Source organism: Morone saxatilis, unplaced genomic scaffold (assembly GCF_004916995.1).
Source record: "Morone saxatilis isolate NCDOM2014 unplaced genomic scaffold, NCSU_SB_2.0 Contig10, whole genome shotgun sequence".
NCBI lineage: Eukaryota > Metazoa > Chordata > Actinopteri > Moronidae > Morone > Morone saxatilis.
Genome location: NW_023339652.1, coordinates 15,752,930 through 15,776,834, shown reverse-complemented (window position 1 = coordinate 15,776,834; position 23,905 = coordinate 15,752,930). Strand labels below are relative to the sequence as shown.

At 42.5% G+C, this 23,905-nt stretch overlaps 1 protein-coding gene across 1 annotated transcript in view; it reads left to right on the top strand.

Moving 5' to 3' along the window:
- Positions 1-23,905, top strand: part of nav3 (neuron navigator 3) — a gene marked incomplete in the record, with an annotated part of 202,937 nt that overhangs the window by 172,817 nt on the left and 6,215 nt on the right. The window contains 15 exon segments of the mRNA XM_035678645.1: positions 9,855-9,938; positions 10,946-11,057; positions 11,907-12,031; positions 14,684-14,707; positions 15,179-15,345; positions 15,609-15,695; positions 16,513-16,666; positions 18,302-18,488; positions 20,632-20,732; positions 20,842-20,937; positions 21,675-21,843; positions 22,014-22,249; positions 22,692-22,846; positions 23,066-23,137; positions 23,687-23,883. Of these exon segments, the coding sequence (XP_035534538.1) occupies positions 9,855-9,938; positions 10,946-11,057; positions 11,907-12,031; positions 14,684-14,707; positions 15,179-15,345; positions 15,609-15,695; positions 16,513-16,666; positions 18,302-18,488; positions 20,632-20,732; positions 20,842-20,937; positions 21,675-21,843; positions 22,014-22,249; positions 22,692-22,846; positions 23,066-23,137; positions 23,687-23,883 (1,966 nt within the window).

The following is a 23,905-nucleotide window of genomic DNA, read 5'->3' as shown; positions in this document are numbered from 1 at the left end:
CAAATTTCCCAACTCGTTAGCTGTAAACATACAATATATGCCTATCCATAATCATTCTCCCAAAACTGAGTGGATTTTAGTGGTCCTATCACCTTTACTCTAGCGCCATCATCAGGCCATTCACACCCCCAAGACGAGGAAATAAGTATCTTTTGTCTGAACCTGAAATTATTAGCCAAACTTTGGCTAATAATCTGTTAGGCTGCAAATCATTTTCATTGTCAATTAATCTGTTGATTATTTTTATGTCTATAAAATGTCAGAAAATAGTGAAAAATGCCAATCACAATTTGTCTGTTTGTTTTTTCTTGACTAACAGTCCAACGAATCAAGTCATAAAAAAACAGAGAAAATGAGCAGATTTCCACATTTTAGGAGGTTAAACATTTTCCTCATGATAGATGTCTTAAACCTGCAATAACTGGTTTCTCACACCTTTTAAAGGACCAGTGTGTAGGATTTAGTGGCATGTAGTGGTGAAGTTGCAAATTGCAATGAACTGAACACCGCTGTAACAACCTGGAAATGAGAACAGACTGAAGTGTGTAGGAGAAACTACAGCAGCACCGAAACTCCCCAAAAACGTGAAAGTAAATGTTACACAACGGACCTTTAAGCTTATCTGGCAGACATGTTAGCAAAACATTTGCCTATTTACGCCCCTGATACACAACAGCACTAGCATTCATTTGGAGTTGTCTTTTTGACTTAATTAACACCAATAGTCTTTTAACTTTGCTTTGGTCTCCACCAACTCCTGAAGGGAATATCAGGCTCTTTAACTGTTAAATGCTCCCCTATGTTCACCAGCTACATGCTAACTTTGTCTGTGTGCACTCAGTTTTTAGAGTTTTAGAGTAGAGAAAACAGTGACAATAAACCAAAACAGTGAGCTAAAGTAGTCATGCGATCCATTGTTAATATAAAAATATTGATCGTAGCCTCCTACAATATTGACAAATAAATATTATCTGTTGCTATTGCCTCCTCTTATCACTACTTTCTTGACTGTAAAAGCAAGGGCAATGGGAGAATGGGCCTTGGCAAGGTTCTTTCCTCTACTGTGTGCTTAATTGTTGCTGTTGCAATAATGGCTGCCTCTCATGCAAATCAAGCATAACTGAATTCAAGTGACACAGAAAGAGGAAGAAGTGTACACTGCTCCAAAGCAATTGTATTGAGTGGAAACAGATGACAGCAAGACAGACGCAGGGGTGAGACTGAGAATATATTTAAATCAAAGATAAGGAAGGGCATGGATGGGAGGAAGAGAGCGTGCACTTGGGTCACTGAGAGGAGTAAAGAGGGGAAGAGGAAGCTCTGCACTGTGCCAATAGGAAGAGTTTGTTCCTCAGTGAGATACAGGAGACAGTGTCAACACACACGCTGTGCTCAATATAGCTACTGTCACACGGCCAGGCATACCTCTCTCTCCTTTCCAGCCTGACACTTGCACCTTCCTGAACACCCCTCCTGCCTCGCTCACGTTCTTCTAAACCCACCCCCCTTCCACCCTCATCTGAACAGGTTACATTCTTCCTTTCCCTCCCCTCTCAGTCCTCCCCCACGGCCCCGTCCATCAATGTCACGTCCCCGGAGCTAAATTAACTGATCTCCCTTCCTTTGCTCTTTCTCCCCTCGCCTCTCCCCTCGCTCTCTGTATATATTACAGGCTTGACACCCTGCCAGACATTGGTTTAATATAACACACATTCTCTGTGCCTTCCACCCGCTCTCACATTACCCTCTCTTTCCAACTCCCACCACCCCGCTTTCATATGGGCACTGGCCGCTTGCTTTTTCCATACTTTACCCACCGCAAAAGGAGCTTTTTGTTCTTGAATAGCTCCCTCATTGCCATGGTAATCCAACAGAAAGAGAATGCGGTTTTTCTGTCTAGGGCCTCGTGGATGAAAATAGTAAGTCATGATGGGTTTATTTAAGTGGCCCTGAATCTGAGAAATCAGTTAGTAGAAATTTGTGAGCTGTCATAAAGAAGTCAGAAGTTTACATATGTGTGCATGGTGTGTGCATAAATGTCATAGTTCACCACCATTAAAATCATTTCCCACGTTTGTCTTCTTCTACTTCTTCCAGGTGGCCCCTCTTTCTGCCATCTCAACCTTCCCATTGATCCCCCTCTTCCTCCGTCTCACTTGTCCTCCAACGTCACCCTCCACAACCCCCTTCCTTCCCTCCTCCACCACCACCTCACCACTCGCTGTGGTAATCCCATTACTCATGTGCGAATACCAGCTGGGTAAGAGAGGGAAGGAGGGAGGGAGAATGTGGACAGAGGATAACTGTGTAGAGGCCTTGCGTCTCAACTAGACGGTTGGACTTCAAACTCGTCCAGAGAAGAGAAGAAAATATTGATTGACATTGAAAATTCTCTCACTGTAATTTAAGACATGTTCAAACCTAGACCCCTTAGGACCCTATTTGGGTAAGGATGGAGGAAAAGGGAGTCAGAGAGACAGAGGGAGTGATATCTGGCTGTGTCTCCTGACGGTTGGACTGGCAAGCTTGAAAATAAACAAGTTCTTTGATGACAAAGAACCCATTGACTCTCTTATTCCCTCTCTCTCTCTCCCACTCCTTATTCTCCACAGCTTTGCTCTCTTTTCCTCTCTCCCTCTCTGTCCTTTTTTGCCATTTTGAAGGGGTGAGGTTGGAGGGCGAGTGTGGCGTGTGTGTGTGTGTGTGTGTGTGTGTGTGTGTGTGTGGGGTGGGGGGCATTAACCGCCACCCTGCTGCACTTGTTGTCCCCTCAGCTGCCGGCTTTTTCTTTCATCCGGTCTACACGCCTTTTAGTCTAACGACCCATCTTCCCTTCTCTTTTTACTGTTACACGAAAAGTTAAAACCTTTTTCTCCTCAGTCAAGGTTCTCCACATGAAGAATTGAAGCCAAACAAGGGTTTAACTTTGAAGGAGTTTCTTACAAAACTGTCTGAAGTCGATTATGTAAGATCGTTTGCTGGAAATCATGTCGAACATAATTGTAGCACTTACAAAGAAAAGGCGAAAGAAAGAGAAGGTAAGAGTTAGGGAGAGACTGAGTGTGTGCACTTACATGTCTGTGTGTGCGTTTGTTCACGTCACCAGTGGTATGAATCATCACATACCCTATGTACATATTACACCTCTGTTGGTTGTTTAACGCCCTGTCCAGGAATTATAATCCTGCCTGGCTTCTACTGGTTGCTGAAATCGAGTTTTGAGTGTACATGCTTAGTGTGTGTGTGTGTTTGTGTGTCTGCATTGCCTGTGGTGGCACTGGTTAGTGGGCTACCACACCCATTGTCCACGGTAATTACACTGACCCGAGCCATCTGTGTTGTAGAGGCACAGACCAGAAGAAACCGGTGTGTGTATTAGTGCTGACTGGATGGTATGCTAGGAAGTTGATGTCCATTGAAGAAAAGTCTGTAGGGTTTTTGACCTTCTTGTACACTAACTTGTATATTCTTGTGATTGTTTGGCAGACCTCAGTCATGCCGTCCATTCTCACTTAGGATAACGTATCCCTCAGCTCACTTGGGATGAAGAGTGGGAAGGATGGGGGGGTAGGGAAGGGTTTCAATATGGGAAGATATCTGGGGATGTTCACACCCACACCCACCCAACTGCGAGCATTCACATACACACAAACACTTCACTGACAAAATCTCCGCTCTCCCTTTCATTCTTTCTGTCTTTCTCTGCAGAGCGTCTGTCTGTCACTATGATTAGGAACGGACAGAGTCACATAAAGCACGGAGGGGATGAAAAAGAGCGGGATGGGAGATAGAGGGAGTTACAGATGATGTGGAACCAATAGGACAAGGCTCTTCTGTTTGTCAAACACATCATCAAGTTCACTCGCCAAGATCAAGCCATGTCTACTTTAATGGCCAAATACATGTGACAATTTATAACATGAAATGTGAAAAAAAAGAGTTATGTTATACCTGTATGTAAGAGTTTATTGTAAAAAGATGACAGGGCATGCTGGTATAAAGAGACAGATGGAAAATCAGATACAACAAAGGTCTCTGGTCGCACTCAAACCGGGAACACAGGAATCTGAGTTATTGCTTTTTAACATATCTAAATCTTTTAAAATCTATTAATTGAGAAGCATTCACATCCTAATGAGACTCTCATTTATAAGTTTTATCAAAGGCAAGTTTTAGGGTATTTATTTAGTTATTTTATCTTGTTTGTTTTGATTCTGAAATAAATATCATGATCGTACAAAGCAGCCAATAGCAATAAAATGTAAAAAGTCCATCAACCTTGAGCTTGTAGCTCAAATAATGACCTGAAGGGAGGAAGTGAGTGATGAGTGTGAGGGAGGGAAAGAGATGCAGGCATGGAGAGGTGGCAGAGGATGGAGCGGGAGGAGGAATAGAAGAGGTGTGAGAGTGAGAGAGGGTGGAAGGACGTACTGTATGGACGGATGAGTGGTAAAAGACGACGGGACTGCAGCGGACACAGCAGCAGCAAAGTACGGAGGGAGCAGGGGAGAGAAAACGGCAGAGGTGGATAAACAGCCAGAGTGAGGGAGGAGAAGGAGGAGGGAGAGAGGGAGGGTGTTGAGTGAAGCACTGTGTTTATCAGTGTTCAGAATGTACTGTGCTGTAGATTTGTCTGTAAATGTCATCTCCTGCGCTTGAGTTACAATAGTGTACACACACAAGTCGCAGACAGGCACACACACACACATGAATACACAGGAATATCAAAGAGGAGAAGCCATTTGTCCACCCTGCTCTTAATCGCTAAATCACTCCTCTTGTCCTCTCTTTGATTTCTTCTTCTCTCATCTCTCCCTCTGTGTGAAGAGCCCGGGGGCCGCTGGAGAGCCCTTCACCTCAACCAGAAATACAGACATCAGAAAATGGGAAAATGATAGATATGTGCTGGATGCATGCCAAAACACATGACAACACATCACGGACATCAAGAAACAGAGAAACAGGTGGGGTAGTGCAACTCTCTTGTTCCCAGCTGGTTCCCCTATTGTCTGCGTCTGTTGGGGAAAATGCCACGCAGGTCTGTCCGGTGGTTTCCCTGCTCTGAAGAAGAAGAAGAAGAAGACAGGATTACGGTTTCCTGAATGGGAAGGTTCAGCATCCAATTTAGATGCTGTTTTTCCGCCATTGGTCCAGTTTCTTATCAGGCAGAGCAGAGTGGGTTTCCTGAGCCTGTCAAAGAATGGCCAGTGACGGGAGGAGAAATCCTGTTTGTAAATCACACCACAGGGACGTTGCTACTGCTGTCACGGGACTTTGTTTACTTTGTTTTACTACCGTTGTCTTATCCTGTTGACAAGGCAGCGCAGTGGTGTGTATCGCTGATGTAACACATTCAAAAAATGCACAGAAAACACACACAAAAGCCTCCATCCCCTTGCACCAGGTGCCAATGTAAGAAGGCAAAAGAGGAGATGCACTTCACCTCCCATGGATGACGCCTCACCCACTATGCACTTATTGATAACACATGACAGCTTCGTATCAGTAGCACGTGAGGAAGCAGAAGGTCAGTGTGTTCGGGGTGACAGGAAACATGTCTGGGCATGACACCAGTTCTCACAATCAAACATACTGAACATTGATCAAGTAAAAGGGTTGAACATATGACTCTGTCTCTGATTTGCACATGGACATACAGCTTTTGCCAATGCACACTCTAGGTGTGTGTATTTTATTGTAAGTTAAAGGCCGCAGTTACAGTTGGCTGCACCTTAAAAAAGAGGAAAAGGGAGTTAATGCTGCATGAGAGGAACAGGATGCAGGTTCATAGTCAAATTAACCACACATTTCTTTTCTTTTTTCTTGTTGTTTTCATGAGAAGACTTTTTTTGGTGTACACCACTTTGATCTACGGCTCACGTATTTCAGTAGAAATTAAAATAAGGTTAACAGTGGTTGCTGTTGTGGGCGTAGTTAAGAATAGTTTTACTGTACTATCACTTCATATCAGAATTTTCCATTTCAGACTTTTACAATTAAAAGTAACTCTTTAGATTATAATAATCAGCAAATATTGTTAACATATGGGGTGCCATTACACTGCTGAATGTACTGGCTTCCTACTGACAAGGAAAGAAGTACAGGGAATAAGGGGTTAACAAATGTGCGTTCAAGAGGACCTAGAAATAAATTACACTGTAAGTACTTTAAATGAACTGGTGGGTCCACCAATTTGGTCTTGACTGAGATATCTCATCCATTATTGAATAGATTGATGTAAAATTTGGTACAGATATTCATGAGCCCCATGTGAATCCTAATGACTCTGGTGAACCCCTGACCTTTCCTGTAGTACCACCAGCAGATCAAAATGTTCACTTATCCACTGAAACATCTCAGCATCTACTCAGTGGATTAGGATAAGTAAGATTTGGTTGAGATATTCATGGTCCCTAGAGGATGAATTGTACTAACTTTGTTGATCCTTTGACTCTTCGTCTAGCAGAAATACTTTGGTTTACAGCCAAATGACTGCAAGAATAATGATATCCCATTCAGCGTTGGATGAACTTTGTATTTAGCACAAATTAGCAACTGTTAGCATTCTAATAGTCTAAACTAACAGTCGTACATATTCAAAACAAGTCAGACTAGATCATAAATCTAGTAGTATTTTACTCAGAAATACATTTTTGTAGTGTACTATTGAGAAAAGGTATTTATTTCTGTATTTATTTCACAAAAATATATTTGGTATATTTTGGTCTATAAAATGTCAGGAATTGTGAAAAATGATTACCACACTTTCCCAAAGTCCATGGTGTTTTTAAATGTCTCGTTTTGTCCGACAGCCCAAAAACTCAAAGATATTGAAATCATAGGAGACTGAAGCAGAAAATATAGACCTTTGAAAAGCTGGAAATTGAGAATTTTAGCAGCTTTTTAAAAGGACTGATAATCTAAACTGTCGCAATTAAACTTTCAATTCAGTCAGTTGACTAATGGGTTAATCCATTGATATTTGCAACTTCAGTGACCGACAGAAGATGTTACCCCTGTCTCTGTTTAATTGAAAAAAGACCTTCAATTCAATTCAATAAAAGAATACTCTGCTTTGAATAATATTTTGTCTCTCTGTATATATTACAGGCTTGACACCCTGCCAGACAATATTTTAAAACAAGGACATTTTCTATATACTTTCAGATTCTTAAAAGCACATATACTCCTTTTCCTTCATTGACAAATCTATAAATATGCAAATGTTTAATTTCAGAACTGCTAGATATCCCCTGCTCCACTGAAAAGTCCATTCTCAGTGTGCTGTATGCACTGGAGGTTTCAAGTTTTCACATCACAACTTGTTGCACATTGGACCTCGACTGATGAGCTCACAATATCAGGCTTGTATATTTATGTAACATTTGTATATTTCAGATTTAAGATGAGCACAGACTAACTTTACCTTTAGCAGATGAATGTGAAAACAGCCTTTTAGTGTGTCTACATCTGCACAGTGAAGATCAAACACCCAAGTAACAACAAACAAAAACACATTTTTGAGTAGAGGTGAGATGCAGAACCCTTGTTTACAGTAGTATTCATAGCAAGGAACTGATCTCATCACTGCACTCATACCTAAAAGGTGGCTGACTGGATAAGATATGCAGTAAGCAAATACTCAGTTTGAATGTCCTGTTTTCAGTGTGAACCACTAACTGACGCTCTGGTGATTAATTTGCTAATTCAATAGGTGTAATTACGCTGATATGAAAGGGTCTAACTACCACTGTAACTCCTGACTGACGCAAGCGGACACAGCGAGCCGCGCCGCTCTCGAATCCCCGGACTCGGATGTGACGTCGCCACGGCGGCGCGCTGTGGCGGTCTCCCCGGCAACGCCGCGTGCTGCAGTGACGCCAGCCGAGGCCCCGGCTCGTGGTGAGTGGGCGTGACTCGCCACGTTAGCCCCCCCCCTCTCTCCCTCCCTCTCTCCGTCTCCGATCGACTCCTCCTCGATCCCTCCCACCCTCATCTCATCCGTCTCCCTCCTCCTCTCTCATTCCGATCTATTAGTCTCACTCTGCCACGTTATCTCCACTCGTCCCTCGCCTCTCTCGTCTGCTCCTCTCCGTCATTGTGTACCAACCAGTTCACAAAAACAGGCCCTCTCTCTCTCACTCTCTCTCTCATCTCTCTCTCGAGAAAGGAGTCTTTCCTCAATCTTCTTTCTCCCCTCCTCCCTCTCTCTCAGTCTCTCTCCCTCCCTCTCTCTCTCTCTCTCCCTCCCCCTCTCGCTCTCTCTCCTCTCCCCAAAATCCTCCCTCTCACACGCTGCAGTGGATTGGGGGCGGACCTCGTCTCAGAAGAAGAGCGAGCGAAACACGATACCGGCGAAGGAAGGAGAGAGCACGGGGGCGAGGAGAGACTAGATACTGAGAGGTGGTGAGAAGTGAGTGGAAGACTTAAAGAAAAAAAAAAAAAAAAAGTCTGTAAAGAAAGAGAGGTTCCTCTCCAAACGTTTAATTTCTGTCAAAGAAGGTAACAACAGCTGTCGCGGCGGACCGGAGAGGATCAAACAAACGGCGAAGATGCGGTTGGACGGAGTAAAACGGCTACCCGGAGCAGTTACGAAACAACTTGATTCAAAGAAGAAACAACGATCCTTTCTGTTTTTTTTTTTTTCTCTCCGGCTGCGTTCTGAGTCGGGACCCTTGCCGTTGTTTTTCTCCGCCCGCGACTTGAGCAGACTTCAATCGCTGCTGGTTGGCGGCGACCCGGACCGTCCGGCGAGGTAATCGACCGCACGGCTCGGCAACCGGGATGGACCAGGTGGATGAGCTAGGTGGTGCACGCCATGTGTTGAAACAGAAGCGGTCGGGCGTGGTTTTGGTTCGGCCGGGGGCGAGAAAACGCGACCGATGAACTGCGCGGCGACTCGAGGGGCGGAGCAGAGAGAAAGAGAGAAAGAGAGCCGCGGCCGAAGCTGAAGCTACAAAAGTTTGCCGTATCTTCACCTAGTTTTCCAGATTGGGAACAGGAGGAGGGGGAAGGAAGGAAGGAAGGAAGGAAGAGGCCGAGAAGGACTGACTTTTCTTTCCACATCAACTTTGTGGAAACCATCGTATTCAGCTCAAACTTTACCCGCTTGCTAAGTTAAATAGCTGCAGCAGAAATAATGAAAACAGCTGGAGATTCCGGTAAGTTTGTGCTCTGATTTATTTATTTTTTGTTGTTGTTGTGTATCCACCATTGTCTTTCTTGTTTACTTGTCGGGGTTGTTGGTCGACCAGTAACCTGATTAATGCTGATTAATGAACGAGCCGGGTAGTTATCAGCATCCGCTTCCAATCGAGAAAACACAATGAAAACCTGTTGATTTTTACTTGTTCAGGAGTCCGTGTTTTTTTTTTTTTTTTTTTTTAAAGCTAGATATCCCAGCAGCAGTTATTTTATTGGGGACGGGAACCTCTTCAGGAGGGGCACAGTAAGAGCTTTCAGACTTGTGGGCAAACAAACTTTGCACAGAAGTCTTCGTCTTTGGCTCAAGTTAAAATTCACTTCAAAGCTCACCAAGCAGATCAACTTTTTAATTCTCTGTATATTTTTTCAAAACATTCAACATTCATGAATATTGATTTATACATAGGCAAGTGATATTTTGTGTTTGTTGACTGTACATTTTGACATATTTTTACTGTGGATAGGATCATGTGGTCAGTTTTGAGATTTTGAGTTTTTCTAGTTTTAATGTTCTAAAGAGAATTAGAACAGTATTTACATGAAGTTCTTCTATTTCAATCTATTTTTTATAGTTTGCCTAAAGGAAAAAAACTAAATGTCACAGTGAGTAAAGCTGAAGACTGTATTTGTGTCTCTCTGTGTGTCTGCAGGCTCACCTGGTGGCAGCCTTCGAGAAGAGCCTGAGTAACATGACCTGCCGCCTGCAGAGCCTCACCATGACCGCTGAACAAAAGGTACAAGAGCTTAGTCCTGAATTTGAAATATACTGCATATGAACTGCTTGGCAAAGGGATTAAAGGGAGGAAGAATGATTAGAAACAGGCAATGGTGTGTGTGACATTGAAATAGTGCAGAGGAAAGTAACAGTGTTGAGGTGTGTGGTTGCGGATTAATGGATGTTTTTATCTTTAAGTTTCAGTTCCTGACTCATGTGAGGTTTTCTACTGAAGTTTTCATTTTCACAGAAGGGTTTTCTTATTGAAGTTTTGGTTTGTTGCCTGAATATTTCTCTTAACTTTACTAGAAAAAGTGTCCAGTTTTGCATGGGCATGCATCCACATATTCCACGAACCCAATGCCCAAAAGTCTATTTAAAACCAGTATATTGTCTAAAAATCGTCCTGCATTTAGTTGCTCCAAGGTCTATTTTTCTCCATTTTCTTAGAAGTCAACTTTTCTTTAACTGACAGGAGGTTTCAGAAGAGCTTGAATATCGCTGAAGCACTGATCACACAGCAGGAGCAATATGTTCAAAGATATATCCACAAATTATGAATGCTTCCCTCTGTTCACACATCCACACACACACAGTGCTGACGAGCCCTGGCAGCTTTTTAATCCTCTATAAATTAAAGCAGCCCGGGATCTGGTGGGATGTCTTTGTTAAACAAGGCTGTCCCAACTTTTAATTAAAGTAGAAACCCTATCTGAAGCCCTCAGTGGGTTTTTTTAAGGCAAGGCAGAATAGAAGACTCCCCCAATCTGATCGTGTTGGTTCAACAGAATAGAGCTTTTTTTTTATTCTAAGCAGGTGGTGCTGGGGTTGGGGCAAATCCTCTGGGAGACTCTTCAAAATACCCTCCCTTCATTTCTGTCTCATTCTCTTCATCTGAAAGCAATGCCAGTGCCAATTTTAAGAATTTGCTTCCAGTGACGCAGCTTTTGTGTTGATTCCACACACTTGGCCAAAAGAAGAACAGTTTGTGGTGCGTCATCCTTTAAAAACAGTCTCTCTCTCCAGGAGTCTGAGTTGGCTGAGTTGAGGGAGACGATAGAGACTCTAAAGACCCAGAACACAGACGCCCAGACAGCCATCCAGGTGGCTCTCAACGGCCCTGACCACCTACACAAAGGTAATGACGAAACCAGCAGGGAGTGTTGGACCAAGCTCAAATCATCTGATGTTTTGAGGTGGCCTTAAATGCCTTACTGTTCTACGAGTGGGTACATTTTTCATCCTGATTGGCCCCAGGGGGAGTTGAACCCCTAATACTTGAAGTGTTTGTGCTGCATAGGTCAGTTTTGGAAAGCCTTGATTAGTCATAGAAGCAACCTGGATCAGATGTGTAATCTTTTTTGTGAAATGACCTTTTCAAGTATCTAACTAAGTTATAATTCTTAAGATTTCCATGAAATCAACTCTGATACTGTTTATGATCTGCATTTTTCAGCAAAAGTCTGACATTCTCGCACTGACTACCAATTGCTTTTACATGCACAAGGGCTTCACAGGAAATGACACATGCATGTTAATCCTCCTACAGCTGTATCAGAGCTGTATTAAGTTACTGCTGACCTTAACCAAACATTTCCTACTGCTGCTAATTCACATTAAAAGTCTTTAAATGGTGAAAACACAATTTTATTCTGAAGTAGTCACAGGAAACACATTTGTTGCAGAGGTTAGCTCTGACAGTGATCATTCATCAAAAATGTGTACGGGGAATTATTCACACTGTGCAACATGAAATCAGATAATGGTTGCAATTATTTTTGGGTTACTTCTTTATTAAAATAACTAAGTGTGCTGTACTTCTGACAAAGAACTTTAAAACAAATGTTTTCTTCAATATCTGATTCCAGCAGTAAACATGGGTGTCACCCAAATCAACCAGGACTGAAATTGTAAGGATTATAACTTTAAAGAGAGAATGATCTCATCTTTTCAGAACAATAAGAAAGATTGTCTCTGTCATTTTTAGACTTGCGGATTAGACGGCAGCACTCGTCAGAAAGTATGTCCAGTATCAACAGCGCAGCCAGTCACTCCAGCATGGGCAGTCTGGGCAAGGATGCAGAAGACAAAAAGAAGAAGAAGAAGAGCTGGGTAGGTGGAGAAACTAAAGAAACTGCCAGCATTGTGAGACAAAGGCTGCAAAGGAAGGTTGAGTCCAAAAATAATGAACTGCTCGACTGCACAAAATGCCAGAAAATATGAAAGACAAACTTCAGTTCCCTGCCACAAATAAACAAAAGCTGTAAATAACTCATCAATAATTTCGCTCTGCTACTTGTGTGCTGAGGTGCACCTACAGGTTTTGTAACTCAAGTGTCTTCATCTCAAACCTACCCATTCACATGCAGCAGACACTGGGAGCCTTACATTTTTATATTTAGTTTTCTAGTCATTGTTAAGGGGGTGGATTTGGACGTGACAGACCAAATTCAAAAACATATGAATTATTCAGTGGCAGTAGCTAGTCCAAATATACTCTTTATGCCTGCATTAAACTTCTTTACATAGATGAAGGCATTTTTGTGGATCTATGAAAAAATCCTTACTGTACTGCTGCAACCACTAAAAGGGCTTCAAAATCAGCCCAATGTGAAGGTAGAACACATTTACTATTCTGAACATACCTGCATAAAGCTTGACCCTAACCATGAGCTCAGGAGGACTGGGGTTGCTTTGGTGGCACAAGTACAAAAGTAGTGTGATGATTTCTACCCCAAATGGCAATGCACCTTTATTTATTTCTATGATTTGCATTCCCGTTCTTCTTCCCTCTTTCATCTCTTGTGAAAAATTGGTGTTAAAGTGCGTGGCTGTGTAAGTGGTTCAGCCTGTGAATAACTGGCCCAATTTTAAACCGGTCACTGCTTGCAGCATCAAGCCAACACTTGCTTTCTTACTTTAAAAGTGTTTTTTTATGTTTGGACACTTTTGCGGGTGGAGGCAAGGCATGTTGGGAGTTCCATAAGTCTAAAATCCCATTAACTTCTGCCTTACAACAGCACAGTCTGCCATCATATCCCGGTTGCTAAGTTACAGTGCTGAGGTGGTGTCGGCTGAGCGGTACCATTCAGCGGTGAGGGCTAACAGAGGGGTCAAGAAGAGGAGTCAACCACCCTGCAATTATTGTTTGAGACGCACTTTGAATTTCACATATAAGAGCATGCAAATTAGGTTGGGAAGAAGCAAAGTGGCCACTAACATCATGGATACTGAAGTTCAGGTTGAAACCAGGGCAATAGTTGTTAGACAAGTGCCAGTTTAGTCTCTGTGTTAAGTGGGGAAGTCTGGGCAGAAGAGACAAACACTCTCGACATCTACTGTCAAAGTACTTTGGAGGGTTCTTAATCCCTCAGTTACTCAACTGGACTTGGACTGGAAGTTTGGCATACATCTTCCACAAAGTTTATTTTAACTTATGTGTCTTTTTGGGAAATGTACCCAAAAATATCCACAAATCAAGGTAAAAAAAAAAGCCAAAAACCCAAATGATCTAAAAATTCAATACACAACCATGAAGCTCTCTCCTCTCCCTCTGCCCTTCTCTCTGATTCCACTGCCTCTCTGCTTCACTCTGCAATAGCAGCTCAGTGTCCCCACTGGCTGGAGAGCTGTTATTTGCTGCAGCCCCCTGAGTCAGACACATGACATATTAGAAGTTCCGTCTCAGCCAAAGAGCACAGAGCCAGAGCCAGTTTTCAGTCTCGGCTGCAATGCAAAACGCTTGCCCTTGAAATGAAATGCACGCTAACGGCCCCAAAAGTTCACCACCGAGAGTGACACCCTAGCCTGCCATGTTAAGTGAGAACCCAAAAAAATTCAAGTCAGGCTCATGTATGCAAATCAATCCCTTATTTAAGCAGCAATTAATTATTCATTTGCATAAAGTTCTGCCTCGGTGCACACAGGAGGGGAGACACGGATAGAGTTGAACTAAGGTCACTAAAAAGGGTGAGCAACAGATCACGCTAACAGAGGAAAACTGGAGCTTTTCCCAGAATGCTATGGGCAGTGTTGTAAAATGTTTAAATGAATTTACTTGAACTTAAATGAACTGCGTTTGTGTGTCCTCGTTAGCATGAGTATTGTCCTGTTTATTTCATGCAGCATCTTGTGGTACATGCTTATTACTGTATATGCTTGTTTGGTGCCACATACTGTACTTATACTGTAGGTCTTGTAAACAAAATGCACTAAACAACCATATAAAAAACATTTGTTTTCTTTGCATGGGAACCTAATCATCAGTTTGCTTCAAAGCATAGCCCCAAACCCCAATTGCAATTATGTAATAGGAAGTACCAACCAAACTGGCTGTGCAGAAACGCCCAAAGACCTACAACACTATTTCTCACTTGTGTCACAATTCACATATGACAGAAAGCATCACTCCAGGAAGGAATATGTCACTGAAATCAATTTACACCGATATCACAGGATCATTCTCAAGTGTTTCAAGGTTTTCTGCCATTCAGAACCGCTATCATGTAAAAATGATCAGCGCTGCTATAAGACAGCCATTAACAACATAATGTTCCTCCCTGTCATGCCAGTAAGCATTTTGGAATACCAGTCACCAGGTTTTTCAAGCAGTCAACACCCATGTTCCCTTTGATAGGGTGTCGACGAGTGGTGAAAGTGTTCAATAAATCAGAGGCGATGGAAGCATTTAGCTTAAATCACTCCTCAAGTGAGCAGGAGTGTGTGTTTGTGTGGCTTAACGCTGGGTGTGTTCTGCATCTTCAGGTGGCTGACTCCATCCCGGCTCAGGTCAGTGGCTTCCAGAGTGTCTTCTGTGTGTGTGCTGTGGTTGTCCCCCCGATCCGCCCCTTCCTTCGCTCCCTTATATGTTCCTCCTTCTTCCCCCTCTCAGAGCAACCTCTTCTTTCTCCTCTTTCTGGAAACGTCGGCATGGATACGGCAACCCTCCCCTGCCCTCCCCCCCTTGTTCCTCCCTCCTCCTTTTCCTCCTCCCTTGTTCATTTTGATTGCTTGTTCAGCTATCATTTTAGGGTCATTAAAAAGCCTGGTCCCCATTTTCATCTCTACTTACGGCCTTGCTTTTTGCCTCCCTCTTTACCTAAACCAGACAGTGACCATTGCTTGGAAACAGCACGGAGTGACTTCCTGATCTGGCAGGATGTGATGTCACTAGAACTGACATGTTGTGATTATAGAGGTTGGTGGGTGGCGATATTGACGCCTCTGCCCCTGTGTGTATTTGTGCTATCTGTATTACAGTTACGCAGCTCGTTCAAGCAGGCGTTCAGCAAGAAGAAAACCAAATCCCAGTCGGCTCACGATGAGATGGAGGAGATGAGCGACTCGCTGCCGTCCTCACCCAAACTGCAGCACGACAACAGGCAAGGCAGCATCGCCACGCTGCGCTCCTCGCCCTCCACCACAGAGTGAGTTTTTACACATGCATCCACATTCATATACACATGTAATTCTATCCCCTTGAACACACTTGCATATATTATTGCATACAACTTGAAAAACATACAGTTATGTTTTGTTCCCTTTTCTTGTCTAAGTCTAAATTCTTTTCACTGTTATTTTTTTGTTTTGTTTTCACAAATGTCTGTTAATCCTCACCTCACCATTCTTTTACCCCTGTTTCCGACCACTCTGCTTATCCTTTTCTTTAACATCTCTCTGCCTGCTGTAGCAAGTGCGTTTGCGATAGCAAGTCCTCCCCCATTTGGACTTCAAAGAAAAAGCAAAACGGTCACATGGTCTACAAGCACAGATCTCGGTAATAGGCACTGTGTGGCCTGCTCCCAGGGAGTGTGTGTGCAGTGGGGTGTGTTGGTGTGACTTTCTTCTGCATCTTAATGCCATGAACACCTCGGCATGTCGGAGGTGATGATCGGTCTGGTTCACAAACTGGACCAGAACCTCTGAGGTGTCCGAAAGTAGCAGTAGACTGAATAAAGAGTGAAAAGAATCAGCAGTTTTTTGTTATGCTCAACAAATTGGCTCTATGTCACCGCTAAAGGGACAACATGTGGCTATTTCGCCAACCAGCAACAAGCATGCAAGTACTATACACATCTGGTATGCTGTGTAGCAGCTGGTGCGATAATTTCCTTTTTAAGAAGGCGGCAGAGCATGTGGACATGCCAGTTTTGAATTGTTTTTGACTTAGCAAAATAGCATTGCATCTAACTCTAGTTGTTGTATTAGACCTCTGCCTGTTTATTGTGAAAATATATCTGAATCATGATGAGGCTACCACCACAGCACTTACTGTATAGCCCACACTAAAGAAGGTCTCCAATATAACCGCAACTTTTATATTTCAGTTGTTCATTGTGCTAGCAAATGTCATCTGAAAAAATAATGAACATTGTAAATGGGAAGGATTCGTTGTCCTAAATGTCCCAGTTCCCCATTCACCTCCATGTTGTACCTGTGCGTTTTTTTCACCACTGACTCCAGCTTCCCTCTGAACTTCAGCTCTCTTGTTTCCTTTAAGTGTGTAATTTTTCTCTCCAGATTGTGGGTGTGTGTGTGTGGTATAACCCTTGAGGTGACCCCCTCCTCCTCCCTGTGTGTAATCCCGGTTGCAGGCTCTGCGAATGCACCGAAGCTGAGGCTGAAATCGTCCTCCAGCTGAAGAACGAGCTGAGGGAGAAGGAGCTCAAGTTGACAGACATCCGCCTGGAGGCACTTAGCTCCGCCCACCACCTAGACCAGATCCGAGAGGCCATGAACCGCATGCAGGTGAGGTCACACTCTACTGCTAAACGCAGGTGGAGCTTGTGCTGACTGACCTGTGGGCATGTATTTATGTTTGGAGAGCATTGTGGTGAAGAATTCAGCTCTAACTATCAAATTCAAACTGGATGTAGTTCTGTTCTGTTCCTGCCAAACAGGAAGGATTCTGTCTTGCCCTCAGTCGTGTTTATACCCTTCTTGCATCACATGGAAAAATAAGTACTTTTGGTTGTACTTCGGCAAAACTTCACTCTGTCTGTCCAATTTATTTGGGTTAAAGTGGTGTGTTTCTCCCTAAAGGCGTAAGAGCATGACAGCAACCAGTTAGGAAGTTAACAATGCATTCAGGCTCGTGGATGTCTTACAGGGCACCAGCGGGGCACCAGGAGGGCTGAAGGCAAACTAGCTAATCTTTGACACATATTAACACACACACAGCAACACAGAGCCTCTCATAATATATTTATACACTTAACACTGTGACAGGTCAACTATTGAATTATAGGTAATGATGGGAAAATCTTAAAGCCCCTTATCAACCCATAAATTCCAGGAACTATGGCCCCAGAGGAGCTAATGTTCCCAGTGAGCTCTAAACCCAGCAAAGACAGTTCAGTTTCACACTCAGAAATGGATTTGGTAAAGTTAATGACAGTAAGGAAATACGTTTTACTTACAATATTAAAGGAGTACATTTTTTGTGTGACATTGGAAGTGAAAGAGTAGTTTATGTACCAGACTATTTCTTGGCCAGGACTAATAAAGATCTAAATATAATTTTGCACATAGCCCCCTGAACTGTCCTTTTCTGTATTTTTAGTTTTTATATAGATTAAGCATACAAGGTATAACATGTTAATTAGTGATTAGATGGACTTTTTTCAGTCTTTATGTAAGCTAAGCTAACTGGCTGCTGGCTCCAGCTACAAATTAACCATTCAAACTTGATTGTGGTGTCAGTCAAGAAAGATGTAGAGAACTACAAGGAAATAAAAAAAACAAGCGCTAGGTAGCTGTCCAGCTATCACGAAGCACAGTGAGCTAGCACGCCGTATCATCTGCAAAACAGGCAATTAATAAATTACTTGCTATTGTTTCAATTTTAAAGTTAAGGGAAAGAAGCTTCAGAAAGGTGGAATGAAATTATTTGTTTGCCCATGAAGCTGAATAAAAATATGCAGCGAAGTTTTCTCCCTGCAAATACACACATCTGATTTATTTATATAATTCCTATTGATGTATTGCAATGAAACGCCACCCATCATCAGTTCAAAGTATAATGTTCAGAGGTGCTGCGTCATTTCATATTCTTAAAAGAAGCAAATGTTCAAAGAATTTCACCCAAAATGTCTCAGTGAAGTGGATCTTTGTGGATGTGGATTGCCTTGTCTGTAAAAGCCTATAGTCTCCTCTCAGATCTGGGGATCATGTAAGGCTTCTTATCTGAGACTTACCCTTCAGTACAAAGAGAGCCTTCAAGATCAAAAAGCCGCTTACAGCCCATAATTCCAATAATACTGATTGAGAATAACAACAGTGGCCAGCTTGAATGCAGGAAAATGACCGTCTGCTATTTGAGCAGACAGTTATCGGAGTCTTTGAAAGCAGTTGTCTAATTCTCATTCTTTTGTCAATCAACAGAACGAGATTGAGACACTGAAAGCAGAGAACGATCGCCTCAAGTCCAGCGGTAACGCCACGCCAACAGCCACGCCGATCAAGATGGCTCGGCCACCCTCCGAGACTTCCAGCACGTCGTCGTCCTCCTCGCGTCAGTCCTTGGGGCTGTCACTCAACAACCTCAACATCACTGACACCATCATGTCAGGTCAGTTCAGTGTCAACTCAAAAGTGTTTGTGTAAATCAGCGTTAGCAGCCTGTAGTTTTCTCTGAGAGGTGAGAGTGTGGGAGTGAGTGAAATAGTCTTTATGTCTTGACAAACAAAAAAATTATTCACCTGAGAATGTTTCTGGCAGGTGCATTCATATAATAAACCTACAAGTATGGCATTGTAAGTGCCACGTTCTTATGTCTGGTTAAGCTGTAGGACACACTTCATGGTCTGCAGCAGCTCTCAGGGCAGAAGGTTTTCTTTCTGTGGCATCAAGTTGGATTAGCTCTCTCCATACTTGCCTCAATAAATGTGAGAGAATTGCGTTTGCGGAGAGAAATGATCCGGAGGAGCCATATGAAGTGATGAAATAGCTGCTCTCTCTACTGCGAGGGCTCGCAACACAGCAGGAGCCACACACATACGCATACATGAACATGCGCTGTAAATCTCTTCAGGCCTGCTCCGTTAGAGAAGTGAAAGAATTTTGTCCCTCTCTCACTTGTCCTGTAATTAACATAGAAGGCACTGCTCCTCTCCGAGGACTCGGGCCTTCGTTAATTGATGAAGGGATGAGCCGAGAGCAGTGACGCGTGGGAAGACGAGTGGGCCAACGGGCCGTTATCGCCCCAACACAGAGCCCTCAGCTAAGGGAAGCCAGCCGAATACAAAGTACCCCCTTCCCTTCTCCAAAATGGAGTCTGGGAAAAAGAGAATGAAGAGACTTATGATGGTGGGGGTGGGAGTTGTTAGTGGAGTGGTTATTGTCAAAGGTTAAAGGTGGCAGAGAACAAACTAATAGAAACATGGCTGCGGACAAATTGGACTGTGATCTATTTGCTGCAGTTTATACTCCCTTTAAGCTGCTATAATCAACATTATTAAATGAATACTGGATCACATGACTACGTGTTTGTGAAAGGTATCACTCTTAGTGACAAACCCACAGAAAATGTATCACCTAACTCTGCCCCCAGCTTCACAGAGCATTTTAGTGTCTTTCAGATCATTGTTTTAGTTTTCCAGCCACTCTCCTAGTGTTATGTTTTGGCAGAAACAGGCAGAGCAAAATCTCTAAAAGCCCTTACACTACCTGCACAGATGATAGACAGACAGACAGACAGACAAATTTAGTGGCTAACTATTTAGCTAGTGAACATAGTGGAGCATTTAGCAACTGAAGAGCCACTTATTTTCTTCAGGAGTTGGTGGAGACCAAAAATATATCTCTAATATATCTTTACAGTTGGTTTCCACTGCTCTTTAGGTTAACTGAGAACTTCAGTGGTTGTGGTGAAAAATGACAAAGGCTTCAGATAACATTGATCAGTAATCAAGGTAAAAAAAAAAAGTTTTCAATCTAGAACGATAATAGCAAAACAAAGTCTCCTGATATTCGATCTTTTAAAAGTGAACTAATGACCAGAGAAAGGATCAGTTGTCAGCCGGCCTTCAGTTATGTTGCTGTTTGTGCACAATGACACAAATATAAAATGCGTTACGTGTCTGATTTGTGAGAAGATGTTAAAATAGCTGTACGGTGATGTTTGTATCCCCCACTCTATTACGCACACAATGTTGGTGAAGTCATTTATTTCTTCAGACAACTGTCTCTTCTCTTGGTTACTCAGTGATATTGTCCCACTGCTGTCATGATAACCCATCCTCTTACTGACTAAATGTTCAACTCTCAACAAATACCTCAGATTAATGATTTTTCATCTTCTCATCTTTTTCTTTGTCTCTCTCCCTTAGATTGTACTCTCCTAATCTAATTTCCTAACACACAGTCGTTCTCACATTATCATTCTGATCACTCACTAGCAACCTCTCTGTATAAAAACATTGATAAAATGTAAAAGTAATTATCACATGAAAGAAACCCATTAGCTATCTTTTACTTTGGAGTCTGTTTGTTCATTTCCAGCTATAATTTGCCAGCAGGCAGAATCCGCGTTTGTTTATAATGAATCAAAACTCTAATAGATTATAGTTGGAAACAGAAGATAGACATAATACGTGAATAGATCTTATATAAACATAAATAAAGAAAAAGAGAGAGGGTAGAATAGAGAGAAGAGAAGGAATAAAAATCTATATGTCAGTGATGATAGTAATTGTGATAATTCTTGCAATCAGTTTCAGATATTCTGGATGACAGCTACGAGGGCAATCTACGCAAAGAGGGCCGCAGTGTGCGAATAGTGGTTACCATCAGCAGCTGGCCAAATATCACCAAGGTTAGTAGAGGAAGATTTTACATTATTTCTCTTTTCCTGCAGCTATAACACTCTCTTATAACACAACTCTTTATTCTGACTTGTTTTAATGAATTTGACAACTCTTCAGGGTATACAGAGCCAGGAGTACCTGATTGGGTCTATAGGCGTGAGTGGGAAAACCAAGTGGGATGTCCTGGATGGAGTCATCCGGCGCCTCTTCAAGGTAAACAGAGCATTGCTCATTGGTTCACTGCAGACACTTTGACTTGTCATAGCAGTAAAAGCAGCAGTAATGATGGTTCAGTTCCATTTAGGTTTATGTAATAAGTCACTCCAAATGCAACTCAAAATGCCTGCCATGATGTTTGTCCAGATATTTGTGGAAGTTGAATCGTCACAGTACAGCCACCAAGCACACAAAATGTGCTGTATATTATAGTTGTAATAAGAAACCAGGGACTTGTTAATGAGCAGGATACTTTTACAAATAATGCAGCATTTTATGCCTACATATGAATTAAAAAAGCTGCACTGATCATGTCCTCTCAAGGGATGTTTGTGTATGTGCCTGTTCTAAAAGGTTATTTAACAGGATTTACTGGGCATTCATTTAATTTAAAATACTATTTAAGATGAGACGAATTGAAAAAGAAAATGCACACGCTCTGATTACAAATGTTGTATCCATACACCCACACAGAGGCCCATGTTTATTAAAGACAGTTTATTCCACTTGAGTGCCTGGAATTCAATTTTGTATGCCACATCGTCCCCATGGATGAAGACATACTTTTTGAAATTAGCCGAAATTTAACTTAAGTTAAACCACAGTTTGAATAAAACTGATTCATTATCAGTTTGAAGATATGTCTAACAGCAATACTCACAGCCTATATTTACACATTATCAATAGTGCACCTCTTCATCTTCCATTGTTGTCTAACCCCTCCCTCCCTACAGGAGTATGTGTTTCGGGTGGACCCTCTGACCAGCCTGGGTCTCAGCTCAGACAGCATCGTCTGCTACAGGATGGGTGAGGTGGTTCGCTCCCACGCCTCCGAAGTGCCTGAGCTGCTGCCCTGCGGCTACCTGGTGGGCGACAGCAATGTCATCAAGGTCAACCTCAAAGGTATGGCAGCAAGGAAACATGGGAGTTTCTATTTCAGGATGACGGCTAATGTAGAAACCAGGTTTGAATTTGCAGGGAGTGTTTTGGAGCAGATAAATATATATTACCTTGTAACTCATTTAACTCTGTAATATATAACTATATTCATCCTATTCTCGTCCTCTTCCTAGGTGTGAAGGAGAACAGTATTGACAGCCTGGTCTTTGACACGCTGATTCCGAAGCCCATCATCCAGCGCTACCTCAACCTGTTGATGGAGCATCGTCGTATCATCCTCTCTGGACCCAGCGGCACAGGCAAATCCTTCATGGCCGCCAAGCTGGCCGAGTACATTATTTACCAGATGGGGCAGGAGGTGACTGAGCACAACGTGGCCAGCTTCAACGTGGACCAGAATTCCAGCAAGGTGGGAATTCAAACTGGTAGTTTGGGGTTTGGGATTTTTCCCAGTCTGCCTTATCCACAGTACTTATGCTTTAGTTTAGTTGATTCTTACATTGCCCAGAATGCTCTCAAGAACTATTATGACTAGTTTAGCTGATTTTTCTTCTCCATGGCTGGATTTAGCTTCTGCCTTATTATGTGGGACAACAAACCAAGATGTTAGTTCACCATAACTGATATATCTATTTATGTAACAGTTGGGGAGCTTTTGGTTTTTAGCTGTTTTGTTTTGACTGCACATTTAGCTTGTTGTTTTTCTTTGGCATAAAAATGGCTAAATAAATCTAAAAAAGTCCTATTTACTTAACTACAAAATGCTGGTCCATGTAACCTATTGGTATGCATCAAATGTAAGTTCAGGTTATTGCATCCAAATGTGAACGTGCTAATGCTCTCTGCCCCAGGACCTGCGTCAGTACCTGTCCAACCTGGCCGAACAGTGTAACTCTGAGGAGACGGACACGGAGCTCCCCACTGTGGTCATCCTGGACAACCTCCACCATATTGGCTCCCTCAGTGACATATTCAACGGCTTCCTCAACTGCAAGTACCACAAATGGTGAGTCAGAGATACATTGTAGTAAAAATCTATAAAATCTGAACTGTAAGTTTAAAATAACACATCTTTAGAAATGATCTTAAATATCATACTGGCCTATCAGCAAGATAATGCAGCAGTTAATAAATATCTAATGAATATTTTTTCTCAGTTATTTAGTGATTTCAGTGGTTGTGACTGTGAATAAGTATGCGTGTTGTTGTCTTTGTCTCTATCCAGCCCTTATGTTATTGGGACCATGAACCAAGGAGTTTCCTCCTCTCCTAACCTTGAGCTGCACCACAACTTTAGGTTTGTGACACACTCTTTAACCACAACCCTTACTTATACAGAAACGTCACTGTTTGAACCCTGTCTCTGAAAAATATTGCTTTGCCATTATAAATGTTATTGGTTCCACGGTAACTGTCAGTTACCGTGTTTGATTTCGGTCCTGTGTCAACATGTTATTTCTCATAGATTATAAACTAAAGGCATTCTTCCACAGGGAGGGCTGTAATTACATCTCTTGGATAATTAGCCTTGTTAAATTAAAATGAATGGACTGTAATGCCTGTTCTGAGTGAGGATCATTTCTGCTTGGCATGTTTGACTAGCTGGTGATTTGGCAAATACAAAGTCATTAGGGAAAGCTCATCATGGGCCAGACATTCACTCCATATGAATCTATTATAGTGAAGTGAAATAAGCCCAAAACGATTTATTGTAATGGTAGAAATGGCTGAAACAGTCTTGTTATGTATAATATGAGCTGCTTCAATGAGGAATTGGCTTCAATGTTGAGCTGATTTATTGGCTCCCCTGCTTCTGTCACACCATTGATCATCTGTCCTGTCGTAGGTGGGTGCTGTGCACCAACCACACCGAGCCGATCAAAGGTTTCCTGGGCCGTTTCCTGCGGCGGAAGCTGATAGAGACAGAGATCGATAGGAATATGCGCAGCAATGACCTGATTAAGATCATCGACTGGATCCCCAAAACCTGGCAGCACCTCAACGGTTTCCTGGAGGCACACAGCTCCTCCGATGTCACCATAGGTCAGTCACACACACACACACA